This window comes from Marmota marmota, unplaced genomic scaffold (assembly GCF_001458135.2).
Source record: "Marmota marmota marmota unplaced genomic scaffold, marMar, whole genome shotgun sequence".
Classification (NCBI taxonomy): Eukaryota; Metazoa; Chordata; class Mammalia; order Rodentia; family Sciuridae; genus Marmota; species Marmota marmota.
In genome coordinates, this window is record NW_026000240.1 from 6,673,945 (window position 1) to 6,696,875 (window position 22,931).

At 36.6% G+C, this 22,931-nt stretch overlaps 1 protein-coding gene and 1 long non-coding RNA gene across 3 annotated transcripts in view; one reads left to right on the forward strand and one right to left on the reverse strand.

The window, feature by feature from the left end:
* The window catches only part of Polq (DNA polymerase theta), a 107,082-nt gene that overhangs the window by 6,282 nt on the left and 77,869 nt on the right, over positions 1 to 22,931 (forward strand). For both annotated transcript variants that reach the window (XM_015486728.2, XM_048793941.1), the window contains exons 5-7: positions 1,759 to 1,867; positions 4,473 to 4,692; positions 5,610 to 5,757. In XM_015486728.2, coding sequence (XP_015342214.1) covers positions 1,759 to 1,867; positions 4,473 to 4,692; positions 5,610 to 5,757 — 477 coding nt within the window. The remainder of the gene's footprint in view (positions 1 to 1,758; positions 1,868 to 4,472; positions 4,693 to 5,609; positions 5,758 to 22,931) is intronic.
* Positions 290 to 22,253, reverse strand: LOC125613529. Its single transcript, XR_007344061.1, has 3 exons — positions 22,080 to 22,253; positions 17,070 to 17,072; positions 290 to 464 (listed from the first exon to the last, which is right to left on the reverse strand). It is a non-coding gene; the product is annotated as an uncharacterized LOC125613529 (long non-coding RNA).

The following is a 22,931-nucleotide window of genomic DNA, read 5'->3' on the forward strand; positions in this document are numbered from 1 at the left end:
ATCAAAGAATATGAGACACGGATTCTATTCTATAAAGCCTTTGAGAAAGAAATCACAATCAATTTGTCTTTTTTTAAAAAAAAAAATTTATTTATTTTGAAACAGCAAAACAAATTCCACTTTCACCACAATAATTAAATGTTTTACTAGAAAGCAAACACTATAAAAAAATAGATGGCATACACATTGAATACAAAGAAACAGAGTTTGACTTCTGCAAAACTTTTGTGTGGCCTTTTCCTATTTCTACTTGCTCTGCCCTGTTGAATTTTCTTTTTTTTAAATTGGTTTTATTTTTTAAATTCATGACAACGGAATGCATCACAATTCTTATTACACATATAGAACTATTTTTCATACCTTTGTTTGTACATAAGTATGTTCACACCAATTCATGTCTTCATACATGTACTTTGGATAATGATGTCCATCACATTCCACCATCCTTGCTAATCCCCTGCCCCCTCCCTTTCCCTCCCACTCCTCTGTCCTATCTAGAATTTATCCATTCCTCCCATGCTCCCCCTCCCTACCCCACTATGAGTCAGCCTCCTTATATCAGAGAAAACATTCAGCATTTGTTTTTTTGGGATTGGCTAATTTCACTTAGCATTTATCTTCTCAGATGCCATCCATTTACTTGCAAATGCTATGACTTTATTCTCTTTTATTGCTGAGTAAAATTCTATTGTGTATATATGCCACATTTTTTTTTTTTTTAATCTGTTCATCCATTGAAGGGCATCTAGGTGTGCTCCACAATTTAGCTATTGTGAATTGTGCTGCTATAAACATTGATGTGGCTGTGTGCCTGTAGTATGCTGTTTTTAAGTCCTTTGGGTATAGTCCGAGGAGAGTCACAATTTGTATTAACTGTTTTATTACTTGTGACTCCACTGGATGTCAAATATCTTAAGGATTGTAATAATCTTATTAAATGTTATTTCCAATGTGTCTAGAGCAATGCTTGGCATACTAGGTAAAATAAGCATTTTGGGATGATGAATAAATTCTGGAATAATTCAACAAATAGCAGGACTTTGGAGTACCTTACTGCTAAGGAAAAAGAGTATCCCATGTCATTAGGAAGTTGTCTGAATGGTCCTAATTTTGGTGGGATCCATTGCGGGAGATACCAGTGCATGTGAAACACTGAAGTCACAAAAATGTTTACCAAAGAAGGCATGGGTTGACACTAAATTTTCAGTATTATTTCAAGTATATAGATTGGTTCAATTCTCTAAGTAGGGAGAAGGACATTATGATCATATTTATCTTTTGCAGTAGTCTATCATATTTTAAAAAGTTCCTTAAAATCATCTGTTTCTTTTTGACCTGATTCTGTTTTTTTTGGCATAACTTTCTAATGTGAATATGGTTGTTTCCTCCTAAAAAAAGTTGACACACTATATAACTGACACACTATATAACTGAAATCTTTGATAAATCATTGCACATATATTCCTGTAAGGTTACCAATTTGGAAGTGAGTAACAAGGGGCAGTTTTCCTTGGGTTTGGACAGACCTAAGTCAGCTAATCATTGGTTTTTAGCTTTAGAATACATCCAGAAAAGAATTGCCCATCTTGTGGAATCTTTTTTTGTTGTTGTTGTTGTTTGTTTTATGGTTTGAAATCTGCATCACTTATAATAAATAATGGTAAATGCTTACTGTAGGGTATAAGATGTTGAATCTCTTAAAAGTCTTCTTGGAATTGTGAAATTTTGTAAAACTTGGTATCTGGAAAATCTTTTTAGGAATGGTGGTTGTGGATGAGTTACATATGTTGGGAGACTCTCACCGAGGATATCTGCTGGAACTTTTGCTGACCAAGATTTGCTATATTACTCAGAAATCAGCATCTAGGTGAGTAGCTGAAATAACTGAATTCTTGAGATTTCAAACAATGTTGGAAAAATGTCTGCAAAAGTAGGCGTTAAACTAAAAGAGGACGGTACTTTCCTTATTTAGAGCAACTGTACAGTAGTTTTTGTTCTAAAATGAGTTCTTTAGATAAACTGATTTTAGATTACTTTGTAAACATTCTAAGACTTGATTGCTCACTGCTTTATTTCAGTGTACATAGTTTTGCAATAGGTTTTGGAAATCTAGTTTTTCTGTTTGTCAGTTTTATTTACATATAATTTAAGCAGGTAACGCTTATTTTGTCAAATAGTGGTTCTTCAACTCCTACTTCTCAGTGGCAACAACTTTCAACTCTTCTAGGCTTTTGTTTTTGTATTTACAGTAGTATCCCTAAATGCTGCTCTTTGAGTTCTTTTATATTGACTTCTTACTATGGAACATGAAGATTGGGTTCTCTTATATTCTCTATGCAACAATACCCAATCTTCTCCCCCATCTGTACAGTCTCTCTTTCTCCTTTGATCCTGTTTCTACTCTCTAGATATAATTATATTGTAATTTTGCTTAGATCGTTATTCAGTGTCATAGTAATGTGACTGTCTGAATGCCATTATCCACTGAGCTATTATAAACTGTGATTACTTTTACTTTTCTAAAAAACCTTTTTTTTTTTTCTGAAATTAACAAATGTATTTTTTAATGGCTTGGTTTCCTTATGCATTTATTGCTAATATATGCATAGCCTCTTGCTCAATTGTATAAATCTCCATTATATTCCAGCACATTTGATATTCTACCAAAGTTGTCATCTTGAAGATGTTTCTCCTAAAGCCTTTGAGTTGTTCCAATCTGAAAGGTGGTTAGTCTGTACTTGTGTTGTGCTGCAGTCATCTGGGATCTCCCTTCACCATTATCACTCATTTCTATTGCTTTTTGCTTCAGATAGAGCCCCCTTTCTGGATCACATGTCTTTCTCTTCATTTATTTCCTTACTTTGGTGGGGATGTCTTCTCGGAAGTACCACTTTATTTCTGTGAACACACTATTATGGTTATCAGTTGTTTGAGAACTTGTGTGTTTGAAAATGTGTTGCAATTATTTTCATAGATTGTCCAGACATAAAAATCAAGATTGGGAATGTTTTTCCTTCAGAATTGTCATGGCTTTACTTTCCCATTTTATTGAGAAATCCAATGCCATGCTGATCATTCATTCTTTGTATAAATTTTTAAAATTCTGTCTGGGAGTTTTTAGGAGCTCCTTTCTTTCCCTGTGTTTTGAAATTTTGTACCAATATGTCTTGCTGGACACTTAATAGGCTCTTTCCATTTTGTGGAGCTTTAAGCACATTTTTCTTTCTCAGTATGTGATAGAACAAGCAGATAACCATCTGTATCCCAAATCTTTATGGATATGATGATATTACTATGAAATCAGCAATTTTGACCTAATGGATACATGTATAATAATTAGCAAAAAATGTCAGAGTACATGTTCTTTTCAGTTCCACATGAAACATTTATGAAGAGATTTATCATATGCTGGGTCATAAAGAAAGTCTTAACATATTTCAAAGGTTTGAAATGACTTAAAATATATTCTCTGACAACAGAAGAATGGAGTTAGGAATAAGGATAAGTAAAGCACAAGCTGAAAATGCCTACATGTTTGGAAATTAAGCAATACGTTTTAGGCTCATTTTGGGTCAAAAAATTAATCACAATAGAAATTAGAAACTAGTTTTGAACTAGAAAAATATCTCAACAAAATTGTGAAATGCAGCGAAAGTTATTTTTAAGGGGAAATTGATAGTATGAAATGTTTATCTTATTATAGAAGGCAGACGGGAAATGTTATTTAATTATCCATTTCAAGAAACTTTGAAAAAGAATAATAAAATAATGCCACAGAAGTAAAAGGAAATAAATGATAAAATTAAATGCAAAAATAAATGAAAAAGGAAAGTCACTATCCAGAAAATTTAAAAGTTCTACAAATGAATAAGAAATACATAAATAACCCAATATATCAATGAAGAACTTGAATAGACATTTGAAAGAGAGTTTCCCAATGGTCTGTATACATGAAATGGTGCTAGTCTCATTAGTAATCAGAAAAATAGAAATTACTTTTTAATGTTTACGACTTGCTCTCCAGAATGGCTAACATTAAAAAGATTGATAATACTAAGTAATGACAAGACTGTGGAACAATAGAATACACATATTTTGTGGGAGTGTTACTTTGGTTCAGACTCTCTGGGAAACAGTTTGGCATTATCTCTTAAAATTGAAGATCTGTGACCCAGTAATCAATGATATAGTAATTTTATTCCTAGATCCTGTTCCCTAAAAAATTATATGCATGTGTGTGCCAAAGGACATGCCCAAGCACATAGCACCACTACTTGTTAATATACTGTGTTTTTTTCTAATATTTATTTTTTAGTTATAGGTGGATACAATATCTTTATTTTTTTTTTTTTATGTGGTGCTGAGGATCAAAGCTGGTGCCTCACACATGGTCGGCGAGTGCTCTACCTCTGAGCCACAACCCCAGTCCCAATATACCGTGTTTTAATGTGTGCTTCATTTATTTTTCACAGCCAGGCAGATTTAGCCAGTCCTCTGTCTAATGCTGTACAGATTGTTGGAATGAGTGCTACTCTTCCTAATTTGGAGCTTGTGGCTTCCTGGTTGAATGCTGAACTCTATCATACTGACTTTCGCCCTGTACCACTTTTGGAGTCAGTAAAAATTGGAAATTCCATATATGACTCTTCAATGAAGCTTGTGAGGGAATTTCAACCCATGCTACAAGTGAAGGTAAGTCATTATTTTTATATCATAGCTCTTGGTATCATTGTGTTTAATGTCATTTTCTAGCAAGTTAACAATTTTTGAAATATAATGAGAGGTTGCAAAATAGTTGAATGCATGTTCCACATCCACTAGAATTAAAACTAAGCCAGTCAGTTTCACTTTAAAGAACTGATGGTGATGGTGAAGGAGGAAATGTAGTTGTGCCTTGACCGTCGTTTCCTGATATATGATATACCCATTTTTAAGAATATACTTAGTTTTGTGGATTTTTCTGTTTAACTAGGAAAAGATTTTCTTATGATTTAGTTTAAACTAAACACTAATGTGGAAAATTAATCTTACATTAAATGGTAGGTATAATTATAGTATATAGAATGAAAAGCACATCATTTGGGAGTTAGACCTACCTCTGACATTTAATAGTGATACTTGATAAGGCTGAGATAGTAGTTGAATCACAAAATTTCTCAGAACCTAGTATCTTCATTTATATGTGGCCCAGGTTGGCCTCAAACTCTTAATTTTCTTGCCTCAGCTTCCTGAGTAGCTACATTTATGGACATGTGCCACCATGCCTGGCTTGTTTTCTATTTTGTTATGGACTTTGTAGCTGATTTTTTATTATGCCTTTGAATAATAAAATTTTTCCTGTGAAGAAAAGTGAATGATTTTAAACTGGTGTGAGGAAATTTTTTTGTGGTACTGAGGATTGGACCCAGGAATGCTGAGCTACATTCTTGGCCCCTTTTTATTTTTTATTGTGAGATAAGGTTTTGCTAAATTGCCGACGCTGGCTTCCAACTTGTAATCCTCCTGTCTCAGCCTCCTCAGTTGCTGAGATTACAGGTGTGTACCAGCATACCTGGTGTGAAAATGTTTTAAAAGTACCACTGAAGTCATTATTTCTCTTTCTTTTTTAGGGTGATGAAGACCATGTTGTTAGTTTGTGTTATGAGACCGTTCGTGATAACCATTCAGTATTACTTTTTTGTCCATCAAAAAAATGGTGTGAGAAACTGGCAGATATCATTGCCCGAGAGTTTTATAATCTACACCATCAAGCTGAGGGTGAGTTACCAATGGTAATGAAAGCCTACATACTTAGTACGTTTGCTTGAAAGAAATGTTAGTGATTATACTAAGAAAGTATGACTCTCTTCCACATTGCTAGTGCCTGCTTACTAGGCACTCTTTACAAAACTATGTTTTTATGAGTCTGCTCTTCTGACATCATTATAGGAATTGTGAACACATACTCAGGCTTCTTTAGATCTTCACATCTTCAGATTTCTAGAGTACTGGGTTTTATAGGTGTATACTAAAGTTCTTCATTTGGCATCCATGGGCTTTGATCTTTGGTGCCCCTGAATTGTATGGAAAACTATGCATACAACCTTATTTTTTCTGGGAAAAGTAGTTGTATCTTTCTTTGTATTTCCAAAGGTGTGACTCTAAAAAGAATCATGTGTATAAGTATGTATGTGTGTATATGTGTGTGTTTGTGTGTGTGTGTGTGTGGGTGTGTGTATAAAACATATATATACATCTATGTACACTTATATTTTAAAATCAGTTTTATTGAATATAGCTTATCCATTTTAAGTGTATAATCTGATGAATTTTAACAAATGTATGCATCTGTTTAACCACCACTATAGTCAATGCATAAAACATTTCTATCATTTAAAATGTTCTCTTCTGCTCCTCCTCTTTTTTTTTTTTTTTTTGGTACTGGGTATTGAACTCAGGGGCACTTGACCACTGAGACACATCCCCGGCCCTATTTTGTATTTTATTTAGAGACAGGGTCTCACTGAGCTGCTAAGCACCACATGATTGCTGAGGCTGACTTTGAACTCATGATCCTCCTGTCTCAGCCTCCTGAACTGCTGAGATTTCAGGTGTGTGCCACTACGCCTGGCTTCTTCTGCTCTTTTGTTATCAGTCTCTTCCCTCTGTCCCCAGCCCCAGGCAAACATTGATGTGCTTTTTGCCATTTTAGATTACTTGTGCCTTTTCTAAGAATTTCATGTAAATGAAGTCATACAGCATGCATATATCTTTTTTATATGACCTCTTTCATTCAATGTAATGTTTTTGAGGTCCATTCAGGTTGGTGATTTATCAATTTGTTCTTTTTTAATTGTTGAATGATGATCTAGAGCATTACTATAAACATTAGTTACTGATTCTAGGATGAAAACTGCTGCCTCAACATTTTGACTATCCTGTGGTCCTTTGGGCTCCACGATAAATATAGGGAAGACAGAGACTAGTACTAGTTACAGAATATTAGTATATTTTATTACTTCACTAAACCAGTGGCATCATGAAGGCAGGTAATAGATATCTTAAGCCTAGCTCCAACAAGTAAACTTTGTCTAAAGGTAATATTGGCTAGACTCTGATCCAACATTGTGTTCTCTCTTCCTGTTGCCTCTTAATTGATGCTTTCTCTACCATGCTAACTCACTTTCCTTACATTGTGCCATTAAAAGTTATATTCCTTAATGACCAGAATCATAGTTATTTCCTTTTCTTGAGGTTTTATTCCTTTGATCTGTAGCAGTGGTTCCCAGATGCTAGAGCTTGGACTAGAGTCTGGTCTGTAATGAAATTTCCACCAGAAGAATAATACAGCATGTTTTTAATAAAGCTGAAGTTTAAAGTTTGAAATTATCCCTATGAAATATATAAAAGATATTAAAGTATAAATTTTTATATCTAAAAGTTTGAAAAATTCTTTAAGAAACCATAGTTCCTGAGGGATTCAAGATGGTGGGCTAGAGGGAGCCTGCCTTCTTAGTTGCTGTATGGCTCGGGATTCAAGCAGCAGGAATACTGCTTCTCTGTTAGGTGGGTGAAAGAGGGATTTCACTAAAACTCCATATTGGACAGTCAGAGTATCTTAGAGAGTCAGAAATTTGGGGTAAATTAAACAAAGAAGAAAGACTACATTGGAGCCAAGCTGGTTGTGTCAGCAGTGGTATGGGTAGTTTAACACAGAGGAAGGAGGAATACAGAGAGAAACACAACAGACAGATTTAGTACAGAAAAACTTGAGATCAGAAAAGGAACCTTCCCTTAGTTGATCCAGAAGCTGCACTGTGCACTGGTGCTTGAAAAGTGCCCAGTGTCTCTCCACTCATGACTTTGGCTGCTGAGAGCTGAGGTGGAGCCACCTTGAGGTAGACACATTGCACGTGCTGTGGGAGCTGGAAGATCAGAGCAAACAGGGCTACACTGTCCTGGCAAATGCATTCCATGTAGACTGGGGTGTACCTAGCAAAATGGGAGTGAAGCAGGCACAGAAAATATTTTACCCAGGGGGATTCAAATGGGAAAAGTGGATGGGAGCTCACCTTTGAGTCTGGTGGTTCCTGTGATCTGCTGAAGTAGGTCTGGAATCTGAACATGTGGGTGGGACTACATGCAGGGACTAAGCCTGGGAAACCTGGAAAGGCCATGTTCATGGGCAACAGAGTGGGTGAAGGATTGACTCCTCTGCCCCCACAAGTATTGTTTTAGTCAGCTTTTATTTTTTCCTAACTAAAAGAACAGTTTTAGAGGCTCACAGTTCCAGAGGTCTCAGTTCACAGACAGCTGGCTGCATTCTTTGGAGCTCAAGGTGAGGCAGATCATCATGGCAGAAGAGTGTGGTGGAGGGAAATGGCTCAAGACCTCACTTCAGGAAGCAGAGAGAGTCTGCACTCACCACATATAAAATATATATCCCAAAGGCATGTCCTATATGACCTACCTCCTCCAGCCAACTACTCTACCTGACTACAGTTACCATCCAGTTAATCCCTACGAGGGGATTAATTCATGGATTGGGTTGATGTTCTTATAACTCAATCATTCACCTAAACTTTCTTGCATTGTTTCACACATGAGCTTTTGGGAATACCTCATATCTAAACCAGAGCAAGTAGAATCCTTGGGAGGCTCCTGAGAACCAGACTCCCAACAGAGATAGGCAACTTCCAGGCACTAGTAGTATGTTGATCTAATCTCTCCAGAGCAGAAACCAGCAGAGCCCCTGAGGGCTGATTAGAGCTAAGTCCCACTTGCTGGAATTCCACCCATAAAACTCTACAGCTGCCCCACTCTGGGAGTGTATTATCTGGTCTGTGCAGACAAAATTTCAACTGATAGAACTTCCTCTCCCATCCTATTTTATACTGGGAAGAAGAGAAGTTGAGAATTATTTGGCCCAGCTTTAGTCTTAGGCCATCGCAACTGGCAGCTTTGGTGTACAACACAGAAAGAAGAAGGGGTTAACAGCACTCAGCCCTTGCTCTTGTTTAGTACATTCCATAAGAAATGGAAAGAAGGATAGGCATAGACACTGTCCATCTATTCTTTTTTTTAAAATTGGTCCTTAGTTATATGTGACAGTAGAATACATTTTGACATAATTATATGAGCATTGGAATATACATTATTCTAATTCTGACTCCAGTATTTCTTCTTCCCCTTCCTTTTCCCTACCCTTGCTCCGTTCCCTCTATTGATTTTTCTGCCATTTATCCATAGTTATTATTTTTTAAATTAGTTTCTTGTTCATGATGGTGAGATTCACTGTGGTGTATTCATATATGTACGTAGGAAAGTTATGTCAGATTCATTCCACTGTCTTTCCTTTTCTTATACCTCCTTCCTTTCCTTCATTACCCTTTGCCTAATCCACTGAACTTCTATTCCTCATTCACTCCTTATTGTAGGTTAGATTCCACATATCAGAATACATCTGACATTTGTTTTTTATGCAACTTGTCTATTTCACTTAGCATGATAGTCTCTGGATCCATCTGTTTACAGGTAAATGTCATGAAGTCATTCTTCTTTATGGCTGAATAATCCTCCACTGTGTATATATGCCACATTTTGTGTATCCATTCATCTGTTGAAAGACACCTAGTTTGGCTCCTTGGCTTAGCTATTGTGAATTGTACTCTATAAACTGAGTCTCTGTAGTATATTGATTTTAATTCCTTTGGATATATATACCAAGGAGTGGGATAACCAGGTCAGTGGTGATTCCATTCCTAGTTTTTTGAGGAAACTCCATACTGCTTTCTAGAGTGGTTTTACCAGTTTACAGTCCCATTAACAATGTATGAGTAGACTCTTTTCCCCACAGCCTCACCAACATTTATTGTTACTTGTATTCTTGAAAATTGCCATTCTAACTGGAGATGAAATCTCAGTGTAGTTTTAATTTGTATTTCTCTAATTGCTAAAGATATAGAATCTTTTTTTATATATTTGTTGACTGTTAATATTTGTTCTTTTGAGAAGTGTCTATTTAGTTCTTTTGCCCATTTATTGATTGGGTTATTTGTGTTTTTGGTGTTAAGTTTTTTGAGTTCTTTGTATATCCTGGAAATTAACAGCTTATCTAAGGTGTAGGTTGCAAAGATTCTCTCCCATTCCATAGGCTCTCTCTTTACATTCTTGATTGTTTTCATTGTTGTGAAGAAGCTTTTTGTTTGATGCCATCCCATTTATTGATTATTGATTTTAATTATTGTGCTTTAACAAGGAGTCTTGTTTCAAGAAGTCAGTAGCTGAGCTGATATGTTGGAGTTTTGGGCCTACAGTTTCTTCTAGTGTGTGCAGGGTTTCTGGTCTAATTTCTAGATTTTTGATACATTTTGAGTTGAGTATTGTGCAGAATGAGAGATCATTGTTAATTTCATTCTATGCATATGGATTTCCATTTTCCCAGCACCATTTGTTGAAAAGTCTATCTTTTCTCTAACATATGTTTTTGGCACCTTTTCCTAGTATGCAATAACCATATTTATATGGGTTTGTCTCTATGTCTTCTATTCCAGGGGTCTTAGTGCCAATAGCATGCTGTTTTTGTTACTATAGTTCTGTAGTATATTTTGAGGTCTAGTATTATGATGCCTCCTTCTTCACTTTTCTTGCTAAGGAATGGTTTGGCTGTTCTGGGTCTCTTATTTTTCCAAATGAATTTCACAACTGCTTTTTCTATTTCTGTCAAGAACATCATTGGAATTTTGATGGGAATTACATTGACTCTGTATATATGCATGAAGCATAATTTTGTTGAATTCCTTCCACATTTCCTCTATTTTCCTGACCCTTCTGCCTTACCCTTAATCTCCTTTTTATACTCCACTGACTTGCCTCTGTACTTATATCTGACCTCTACTCTTCTTTCTCCTTACTTTGTTCTAGTTTCTGCATGTGAGAGAAAACACTGAATTGATTTTCTGAGGCTTTTTTTTACTTAGCATGATGTTCTCCATTTCCTTCCATTTGCCTGCAAATGCCATAATTTTATTCTTCTTTATGGCTGAGTAAAACTCCATTTGTGTGTGTGTGTGTGTGTGTGTGTGTATTGCTTTTTCTTAATCCATTCATCTATTGACAATCAGTTGGGCTAGTTCCATAATTTGGCTATTGTGAATTGTGTTGCTATAAACACTGATGTAGCTGTATCACTATTGAATGATAAATTTAGTTCTTTTGGATAAATAACAAGGAGTGGGATAGCTGGATCATATGGTGATTCTATGCCTAGTTTTATGAGGAATCTCCATACTGCTTTCCAGAGTGGTTGTAATAATATGCAGTCCAACTTACAATGTATGAGTGTACCTATTCCTCCACATTCTTGCTATCATTATTTGTACTCTTTTTATATTGATTCTTTTTAGTGACAGTAGAATCCACTTTGATATAATTATGAAAGCATGCAATATATATTGATCTAATTTAGCAATTGCCATTCTGGCTAGAATGAGATGAAATCTTAGTATAGTTTGAATTTACATTTCCCTGATGGCTAGAGATGCTAAACTTTTTTTTTCATTATTTGTTGGCCATTTGTATTTTTTTTAAAGAAATATCTGTTCAGTTATTTTGCCCATTTATTGAAATGATAGGGTTATTTTTAATTTTAATTTTATTTTTGGTGTTAACCTGTTTGAATTCTTTATATTTCTGGATATTAATGCCCTGTCAGAGAAGTAGCTGGCAAAGATCTTCTCCCATTCAGTAGGGTCTCTCTTCATACTCCTAATATTTCCTTTGCTGTGCAGAAGCTTTATAATTTTATGGCATTCCACTTATTGATTTGTGTTTTATTTCTTGAGTTAGAGAGAAGTCTTTTTAAGGAAGTCAGTGCCAGCACCAACAGGATAGAATGTTGACTTGTGTTTTCTCCTAGCAGTTGCAAGTTTTCTGGCTTAATGCTAAAAGTCTTTGATCTACTTTGACTTGACTTTTCTGTAGGGTGAGAGGGATCTAATTTTATTCTTTTCTGTATGAACATCCAGTTTTCCCAGCATCATTCATTAAAAAGACCTTGTCTCCAGCATATATTTTTAGTAACTTTGTCAAATATCAGATAACTCTGTGTCTTGATTCCTATGACTTATATTCCACTGATCTTCAGGCCTATTTTAATGTCAATACAATGCTGTTGTCACTTTAGCTCTGTAGAACAATTTGAGAGCAGGTATTATGATTCCTCCAGCATCACTCTTATTTCTTAGGATTGTGTTGGCTATTATGGGTCTCATGCTTCTTAGTGAATTTTAGGACTGTTTTTTTTTCTAGTTCTGTGAAGAATGTCATTGGTATTTTGATGTGTAGTGCATTGAATCTGTATATTGCTTTTGGTAATATGGCTGTTTAAAATGATTCATTCTCTTATTGAAGCACATATGAGGGCATTGCATCTTCTAATGTTGTCTTCAATTTCTTTCTTTGGTATTCTGTAATTTTCATGGTAGAGATCTTTCACCTATTGATTAGATTATTTCTATGTATTTTTTAGGGTATTGTGAATGGGATAGTTTTGTTGTTGTTGTTTGTTTTAAATTTCATTCTCAGCAGAATCACTGTTGGAGTTTAGGAAAGATTGCTAGGCATTGCTTTGGCTATTCTGGGTCTTTTATTTTTCCAAATGAATTTCATGATTGCCTTTTCTATTTCTATGAGGAATGACATTGGGATTTTAATTGAAATTGCATTGAATCTGTATAGCGCTTTTGGTAGTGTGGTCATTTTGACAATATTGATTCTCCCTATCCAAGAACATGAAGAACATGAAGAACATGGGAGATCTTTCCATCTTTTAAGGTCTTTTTCAAATTCTTTCTTTAGTATTCTGTAGTTTTAATTGTGGAGGTCTTTCATTTCTTTTGTTAAATTGATTCCCAATTTTTTTTTGTTGTTGTTGTTGTTGTTTTTGTTTTTTGAGGCTATTGTGAAAGGGGTAGTTTTCCTGATTTCTCATTCAGAGGATTCATCACTGATGTATAGAAATGCATTTGATTTATGGGTATTGATTTGCATTCTGCTACTTTGCTGAATTCATTTATTAATACTTAGAATTTTCTGGTGGAAATTTTTGGATCTTCTAAGTATAGAAACATGTCATTGGCAAATACTGATAGTTTGAGTTCTTTTCCTATTTATATCCCTTTAATTTCTTTTGTCTGGCTAGAGTTTCAAGGACTATGTTAAGTAGAAGTGGTGAAAGAGGGCATCCCTGTCTTATTCCAATTTTTAAAGGGAATGCTTCCAATTTTTTCTCCATTTAGAATGATATTGGCTTTGGGTTTAGCATAGATAGCTTTTACATTGTTGAGGTATGTTCATACTATTTGTAGTTTTTCTAGTGTTTTGAACATGAAAGAGTGCTGTATTTTGTCAAATAATTTCTCTGCATCTGTTGATATAATCATATGATTCTTTAAATCTATTGTTGTGATGAATTACATTTATTGATTTCCATATGTTGAACCAACCTTGCATCCCTGGAATGAACCCCACTTGATCATGGTGCACTATCTTTTTTATATGCTTTTGTATGTGATTTGCCAGAAATTTATTGAGAATTTTTGCATCTATGTTCATCAGGGGTATTGGTCTGAGGTTTTCTTTCCTTGATGTGTCTCTGGCTGATTTTGGTATCAGGATGCTACTAGCCTCGTAGAATGAGTTTGGAAAATTAACTCCTTTCCTATTTTATAGAATAATTTGAGGAGTATTGGTATTAATTCTTCTTTGAAGGTCTTGTAGAACTCAGCTGAGAATTTGTCTGGTAGTTCTTTATTGACAAGCGAAGGAAATCATATGACCGTATGCATGTATGGATTGGTGTAGGAAAATCATATGACAAAATTCAACACCTTTTGATAAAAATTCAGAGAAATAGAACTAGAGAGTGTATGATTAAATTTTTTTTCCCTCAAAGATATGTTTAGCTTCTGACTCCACAGCTAGGAATAAGACCTTTTTCCTCCTTCCTCCAGAAATGGCATTATTATGATGTAATTGCCTAAGCTGGGATGATAAGGGATAGGATGTGCTCATGGTTCATCATTATAGGGAGAGCAGGACAAGCTTTGATTCAGCATGATGTGTGTCATTATATGATTATCTTCTCTCCTATTTAGTTTATGTTTGTAGTGAAACATTATAATTCCCTCACCTCTCATTTTGGGTATATTCTACAGGTGGTTTTTTTATGGTTCCCATTGAGGAATTGCATTTAACATAAGAAGAGCAAACTACTCTGATGTGAATTGGAGCAGTGTAACTTCAGTATTATACAGAATGCTATGCCTTACCTCTCCAACCCCACCCACTTAGTTCCTGATGTCACAGCGTTATATGTGTACATGTTGTGTGTTCCACACCATAGTATAAATTTTTTTTCTGCTATATCATTATTTTCCATCTTGTAGAAAACATAAGTAGAACTAGTTTTTAAAATTTGCATGAATTTTCTTTACCTGAGGTCTTTCTGTCTGTATCAAGATCTGAGTTCCTGTCTAGTGTCCATTCAGTCTGAAGGACTCCCCTCACATAGCGCACACATAGGGCCTCCGATGCCCTCAGTTCCGAAACACAGTGGAAAGCAACACCCTGGGCTCTTTTTAATCAAGTGCTGTGGTTTGAATGTGTTTTTCTCTACCAAATTCCTGTTGACATTTCAGCCTCAGTGTAACAGTATAGAGAGGTGGGCATTCAGTAGGAGGTTAGGTCATGAGGTTCCAGTCCCATGAATGGCATGCCCAAGGACTGGCTTACCATTCATCCCAGCACACACACAATAGTATATTTTTCAAGTTGGAGGCAATGGCGTATGGCTGTGTTTTAATTAGCTTTTTTATCATTGTGACCAAGACACCTGATAAGAACAACTTGGAAGAGGAAACGTTTCTCTGGAGGATATAGTTTCTGAGGTCTCAGTCCGTAGATGGCTGACTCTTGCTCTGGAATCAAGGTGAGGCAGCTCATCATGGGTGAAGGGCCCAGCGGAGGAAAGATGCTCACCTCAGGGCAATAGGACGAGACAGAGAAGAGCAGGGAAAGAGTCAGAGTGACAAAATACTTTTCAGAGGGCTGACACCAGTGATGCACCTCCTCCAGCCATGTACTGCTTGCCTACAGTTATCAGCTGGACAGAGCTTTCAACCTAGGATGGACTGAGTAGGTTGGGCCTTGGTGTGGTTGGGCCTTGCCCAGGCCCCGCAGATCCTTCCAGTGTTTATCCCAACAGATGTACCAGAGAGCCTGCCCTTCCCTTGGCCTGTGAGCCGCAACAGCCTGAGGAGGCCAAGCAGTCAGGGTAGAAGGGTGCTGCAAGTACCAGTGTGCTTGCCATTCCTCTCTGCTTCTTCCATGTGGACACATCCATTCCCAGTGTAGCCTCCGAGCCTGACCCTGTGCCCCACAGGTCTGAGTACCCCAGGACCAGCCCATAGCTGATCTTCAGTAGTTGGGTCGCAGAAGGCCGCAGCTCCATCTCCCAAGGTACCTCCTCAGGGCAATCAGTTGACAGCAGCAGGGGCAGGAAGGGAGTCACTAGGAATATCACCACCTATATTACAAGGACTGTGTGCTGTGTGCAGTGCTTCCTCTGGCCCACCTTCAGAAGAGTGGCTCTATTGGTTCCAAAACCAAGTGGCTCCAGTGGACATGCACATGAGACAGGCAGACCTGTGGACAGCCAGAAGACCCCTACCTCTGAGCATATGCATCATGGAGCCTGCATCAGTCAGGAGTGGACTCAAACGGCTTCAGCAAGGAGGTGTGCCAGCTGGCTCAGGTTTCCCCACGCGGATTCCAGCCATGAGCATCTGGATCCACAGGACTCTCCTCTGCCCCCACCTGCTGCAGATATCAGAGACTCATTTCCCTGGGACAATCCTCCCTGCCCTCCTCTTCTTCTCTTTCTTCCCATTATTCTGGGATAGCAGAGAGAATCTTATACATTTAAAATTTTATAAAAAATTGATCTTCCAGAGATTTTTTTTTTTTAAGGAAGATTTAAATATACAAGAGAACCAAAAAGAAAAAACAAAAAAAGAGGGTGGCCTCAGGGCAAGAGCAGGAGCCCAACAGCCGTATATCCAAGGTCTGGACTGCTCTTGTTCAGTGTTGATTGACTCGCGTTCCTTGAGGCAGTGTAGATGGGCAGTCACTTACTTGCCTTGAGTAAGGTAGATGGCAACTCTCTCCCCTTGACCTAGCATAGATGGAAATTCTCTTTTTGAGTCACTATAGGCTTGATTCTGCTTGATCTGATTGCTTTGGCCAGAAAGAAACCCTTTCCCAATCTTCAGGCTCCTCCATGAGGTGTGTTGAGTGAGTGGGTGAGCAGCCTTTGGGAAGTATATATCTAGCGAGGCCTTGGAAACATCAAAAGATTGTGTGGCTGTAACTCCATAATTTACTTGCCGGAATATAAGAGGTGAACATGCCTGCAACAGTGGCTGGGTGCTTTACCATATGTCATGCAGCCCTACCCACCCCAAATCTCCTCCTGGTTGCTGGTAAAGTTATATGGAGAAAGCACATGGATTTTGGGGACTGGAGATGTGTAAATGCTGCATGGATGCAAAGTGTACCCATGTGAAATTTCTCTTCTCCTTTGGGCTCTATCGACATTGAATTTTGTAAAGTGAAGTGCACACAAATAGATATTAAGGAACCCTCAGGTCAGTGGGGATGGGAGGCTTTGGGCTTCTTTCAGCTTTGGCATCTCCACAGGGCTGGGACACCCGGAACTACTCAGGCAGCTTCTTCCTTACCTTAGTGGTTAAAAATGGATACCTTAAAAAAAAAAAAAAAAAAGTCCCATTTGTCATATTGAGAATTCACCATTTTCACGGAGGGCCTCAGTTGAGAACTTCTCAGAGGGTTAGAAGTTTTTTAAAAAGAAAACACGTTTGAATATTTCTCTAAACAGCAAATTGAGAGTGATAAATCCCTCTGTGGTAAAGCCACTTCCTGGATTGAGACCATGGCTCACTGTGTGCATCCAGGAAATGGAAGACCTAGGGCTTTGCACATGCTAGGTGAGCGCTCTACCGCTGAGCCACAACCTCAGTCCCAGACTTCTATATTTTGAACAATCCTGGACCTCAGAGATAAATTCCATTTTATCATGGTATATAATTATTGAATATACTCATGAATTTAGTTTACTAGTTGAGTTATTTTGTTGAGGAATTTTTGAATCCATGCTCAACAGGGATATTGGCCTTTAATTTTATTTTTTTCTGGTGTTCTTGTCTAGCTTTGATATAGCGTAGTGTTGGCCTTGTAAAATGTATTTAAATGTGTTTCTTCTTCAATTTTTTGAAGGATTTGAGAAGGTTTGTTATCAGTACTTTTTTTTCCCTGCATGACGTAGAATTCAGCAGTGATGTTTTGTCTTCCTGGGCTTTACTTTTTTGAAAAGATTTGATTATTTTTTCAATCACTTTTATAGGATTTATTCATTTCTCCTAGATTCTCCACTTTGTGGTCTTGTTTTTAATCCAATCTGCCAGCCTGTTGATTGTGTGATCATCTATCAGTGTGGTTCTGAAGCAGCAGAGTTTGTACTTTATGTACTTGTAGTGTAAATATTGATGGGATTTGTAGTTACAGACTCACGTGCACACACACTGTTTAGGGAGACACAAATAATGCAACAAAAAATGCAAACAATATATAACATTAAATTAAATACTTAGTTCCTATTATGACATCTAATTGGCACAATAAACATAAATGGTAGGTCAGCAATTGCCATCAGTAAAAACAGTAAGTAATCATGTATTATATCAGGCATTATATAAACTAATTAATACTAAAAGATATTAAGAATAGACGTAATTCAGAGGAAAGAAAATGAAGATAGGTGGGTAGAAAAGAGTTCACAGTTTCAAAAGATGAACAGAGATAATTTAGAAAAGATATAGAATATGATGTTTATGAGGGAGGAGGGAAAATAGAAGTAAAAATTAAAGGAAGAGTCAAAGAGAATAATAGAAACAGAAAAAGAGAAACAGGCAAATGAAAAACAATATAAAACAAACCCAAAATGCGCTAATCCAAAACCAACGAAAGACCCTAAATTTCAAAAGACAAAGCAAAGAAGAATAAGTACGTTAAAAAAGTGGTATAGATGAGAAAAATAAACAAATATATATATGTGTAAATGTCCTTTCACCATTCAGCATACAATAAAAAAAAAAAAAGAAAAAATTGGAGATTCTTGGAGAAAAATTAGGGAATCATTCCATTGAGGTGGTCAGAATAATTCAATGACAATATATGTTCACTGTCTATGTCAAACTGTCTTTCTTTCTGTTTCTTCTTGAGGTATATACTGACACAAGAGTAGGGGCCATGGGCTGATAAACCCTTCCTCTTTTTATGTTGCTCACCAAGTTGCCAGTTGGATTTCAAAAATTCTTATTTCCACTTCTTGGCATTATGAGTTAGGGTGGGATGGAAAATATTGTTGGCTGGAGTTGTGTCTGTACCACCAGTTTGATGCACTCCCAGGGGGGACCACTGTAGAGTTCTGGGATTGGAGTTCTTGTAGGTAGAGTTCCTGAAGTTGGGGCTTAGGTCTAGTCAGGCCTCAGGGGCTTTGTTGGGTAGTAACTGCTCTTTTGCAATTATTACTGCTAGAACAACATAGTTGATACTTGTTGTTTGCTTTCATATCAGATATAGTTCATAGTTACTTATTGTTTTTGCTGTTAGCAATTGCTGACTCTATCATTTCTGGGTTTTTTTTTGTGTGTGTGTGGTAGTTAATATTGTAGATATCATAGTAAGAATCGAATATTTAGTTTAATGCTGTATATTGTTTGCATTGGTTGCTGCTATTGTTTGTTCTCCCATTCTGTGAGTTGCTGGGAACCTACAGCAACACTACAAGTTAACAGGGTGGAAACTCTGCTGCTGAGCTAAACTCACAGACAAGGCAGTGCATATTGCTTCACACATAAATTAATGACACTTAGTCTTCAGCTATACTTTAATACAAAGAATAGGAAAGTTAAAACCCCAAACTAATGGCCAGGCCCCAAGTCTTAAAGGAATTAGAGTTTGTACCTGTTTTAAAGTTTTTTGAATGATCACTTTGTAACTGGTTAGATAAACAACTATTATTTTAGGTTAAAACAATATAGTTGATACCCTAAATATTTGAGAACTATATCTATCTGAGCCTTTTCTAAGTGTTATGTTAAAGTTTATAAAATGAAAGTTTATCTGGGTTTACTGTCAAGGTAACCAATAAGTGCTCTCTTTTATAAATTGTATCTGGCATTGAAAGGCCACACTTTTTTGAAGATCTATCTTATATCATCTATTCACTTTGATTAAGTCTATTTTTGATCACTACCACTGTTTCCTAAATGTATAAGAGATTTAAGGCCATCCTTTGATTTTTGCTGGTGCTGCTAACCTATGCATTGTTGTTACCCTACACTAGGGGTTCTAAATTGTACTTTAAAAATTAAACTTAGTTAAATGTAAAGCTTAGGGGAAGAGCACTTTACCAAGTTGGTGTTCTCTAAACTAAAATTATCTGTAGCAATAGTCTCAGATTTGTATAGAAATAACAAATTTGGTTCATATTTATTCATGTCATTTGATGTTTTATAACTGGATAAAGTAATCTGTTGTCAATAAGTTATATATACAATTTTATGTTACTCTTTGCACTAAAATATGAATTTAAATGTATTTTTGGAAGGTAATAAAGACAGCCTGATCTGTCTAAAGGTGACAGTGTAAAACATGGAAGCATTTTGCCACATTTTTTACAAAAAGAAAGTTAAAAACTCTTTAGCCTTTGTTTGATTCACGTTACAGATGCATTATTTGTCAAGAGCCACACGTTCCCTGAGATAAGGCTCACCTTTCACCTTACTCCATGTTAAAATGGCTCCAAAATAGGCTAGACTTGAGCTCATTGAAAGTTGTGTTCAAAAAACGGATTTTTGTTGTGAAGATTACTGTGATCTCAAAATAAATAGATACGTATATAAAAAAATCACTGGAATTGAAGAGGGATGTGAGATGTGGGCTAAAAGAATAGATAATCTCTTCATGGAAATAATAACAGAAAATATTCCAAACCTTCAGAATGAGATGGACATGCATATACAGGAGGCATTCAGAACCTCAATGCCAGTACTCCTCAAATTATTCCATGAAATGGAAAATGATGGAACACTTTCAAATTTGTTTTATGAAGTCAATATCGCACTCATACCAAAAACAGATAAGGACACATCAAGGAAAGAAAACTATAGACCAATATTCCTGATGAATTTAGATGCAAAAACACTAATAAAATATTAGCAAATTGTGTTTTGTTTTTTTTTTTATTTTGGGGATTGAACTCAGGGGCACTCAACCACTGAGCCACATCCCCAGCCCAATTTTGTATTTTATTTAGAGACAGAGTCTCACTGAGTTGCTTAGTGCCTCATTAAATTGCTGAGGCTAGCTTTGAACTTGTGATCCTCCTGCCTTCACCTCCCTATCTGCTGGGATTATAGGCATGTGCCATTGTGCCCAGCAGCAAATTGTGTTTTGAAATACATTAAGAAGATTATACCCTACAAGCAAGTTAGTTTTATTCCAGAGATGTAAGGAGGGTTTAAGATATGGAAATTAATAAATGTAATTTATCACATGGACAGAATTAAGGACAAAAATCACTTAGTAATCTCAATAGATGCAGAGAAATCCTTCAACAAATTCAGCACGCCTTCATGATAAAAATACTAAAGAAACTAGGGAAAGAGAGAACCTATCTCAACATTATAACGGCTGTTCATGAAAGACCCAAAGCCAACTCTTCCATTTCTCATGACTAAAACACTCAGGGTCACTCCAGGTGAACTGGGCTGCAGGAAATAATCACACAAGAGACAGAGATACCTTTTTCTTTTGGTCCTGTTACAGCTCCTCTGACCTTAAGGGTCCGCAGAAAGAGAGCAAGAGAGCAGCGCTGAACCCTTTTATTGAGGAGAAGCCATTCAAATGAGGCAAGGGGTCAGGTTTCAGGAGTAAATCTAACCAAGGAAATGAAAGATCTCTACCATGAAAATTAGAACATTGAAAAAAGAAATTGAAGAAGACCACAGAAGATGGAAAGACCTCTTGTGTTCTTGGATAGGCAGAATTAATATTGTTGAAATGGCCCTACTACCAAAAACAATATACGAATTTGATGCAGTCCTCCCATCAAAATGCCAATGATATTCTTCGCAGAACTAGAAAAAACAGTTCTAAAGTTCATCTGGTAGAATATAAGACCCAGAGTAGGCAAAGCAATTTTAGCCAAAAAAGCAATGTTGGAAACATCAAAATACCTGCCTTCAAATTTTACCACAGAGCTGTAATTACATGGTATTGACATAAGAATAGATACATTGAACAGTGATACAGAATATAAGGCACAGAGACAAATCCACACAAATACAGTCATCTTATCCTTGACAAAAGTGACAAAAATATATACTGGAGAATCGACAGCTTTTAAACTAATGGTGTGGGGATGCCCAGTTATACATGTGTAGAAGTGACGAGTTCCACAACTAAAACATTCAGGGTCATTCCAGGTGAACTGGGCTGCACGAAATAATCACACAGAGACAAAGAAATACCTTTTTCTTTGGGTCCTGTGACAGCTCCTCTGACCTTAGTTAGGGGTCTGTGGAAAGAGAGCTAGGAGCAGGAGCTGAACCCTTTTATTGGGGATAAGCCACTCAAATGAGGCAAGAGGTCAGGTTTCAGGGGTTGAGTCTAACTTCATGATGTCTGTTGTCAGCAGATTGACTGACATCTAGGAAGGACATGCCTATTTCATGAGCTGTGTGGGGGTCTTAGCAGAGCAAGTGAAAAGACCAGAGCTAGACCCACTCAAACAGAGGGGCAATGTTGGTTCAGTCTACTGTGTGCACTCAATGCTCATAGTTCACACACACACAGCCCACAGCTGGCTTGCCACATCTCCACATTCTCATTACTCAAGGCTCAGGGGCACTCAGTTCCTATGTGGCAGCTCCTGACATAGAAGAACAAAACTAGACCCTTATCTCTCACCTTCCACAAAAGTCAACTTAAAGTGAATCAAAGACCTTAGAATTAGACCAGAAACCATGCAACTCCTAGAAGACAATGTTGGGTCACACTCCAGCTTTGTGGTATAGGCAATGGCTTTCTCAATAGGACTCCTACAGATCAGGAAATAATACCAGAGATAATAAATGGGACAGCACCAAATTAAAAACTTTTGCACAGGAAAGGAAACAATTAGGAATATGAAGAGAGAACCCATAGAATAGGAGATTATCTTTGCTAGCTACTCTTCTGATAGAGGATTAATATCTAGAATATATAAAGAGCTAAAAATACACTGAAAAAAAATCACATAATGCAATGAATAAATAGGAAAATGAATTAAACAGACACTTCTCAAAAGAAGAAATACAAACGATCAACAAAAACTTAAAAAATGTTTAACATCATTAGCAATTTGGGAAATGTAAATCAAAACTACATTAAGATTTCATCTATACCAGGCAGAATGGCAGTCATCAAGAATATCAATAACAAAACAAACTATTTAAAAAATTGACAAAACTAAAANGAAATAGAAGAAGATCTTAGAAGATGGAAAAATATACCCTGTTCATGGATAGGCAGAAGTAATATCATCAAGATGGCGATATTACCAAAAGTACTCTATAGGTTTAATGCAATGCCAATCAAAATCCCAACAGCATTTCTTGTAGAAATAGATAAAGCAATCATGAAATTCATCTGGAAAAATAAAAGACCCAGAATAGCAAAAGCAATTCTAAGCAGGAAGAGTGAAACAGGCGGTATAGCGATACTAGACTTCAAACTATACTACACAGCAATAGTAACAAAAACAGCAT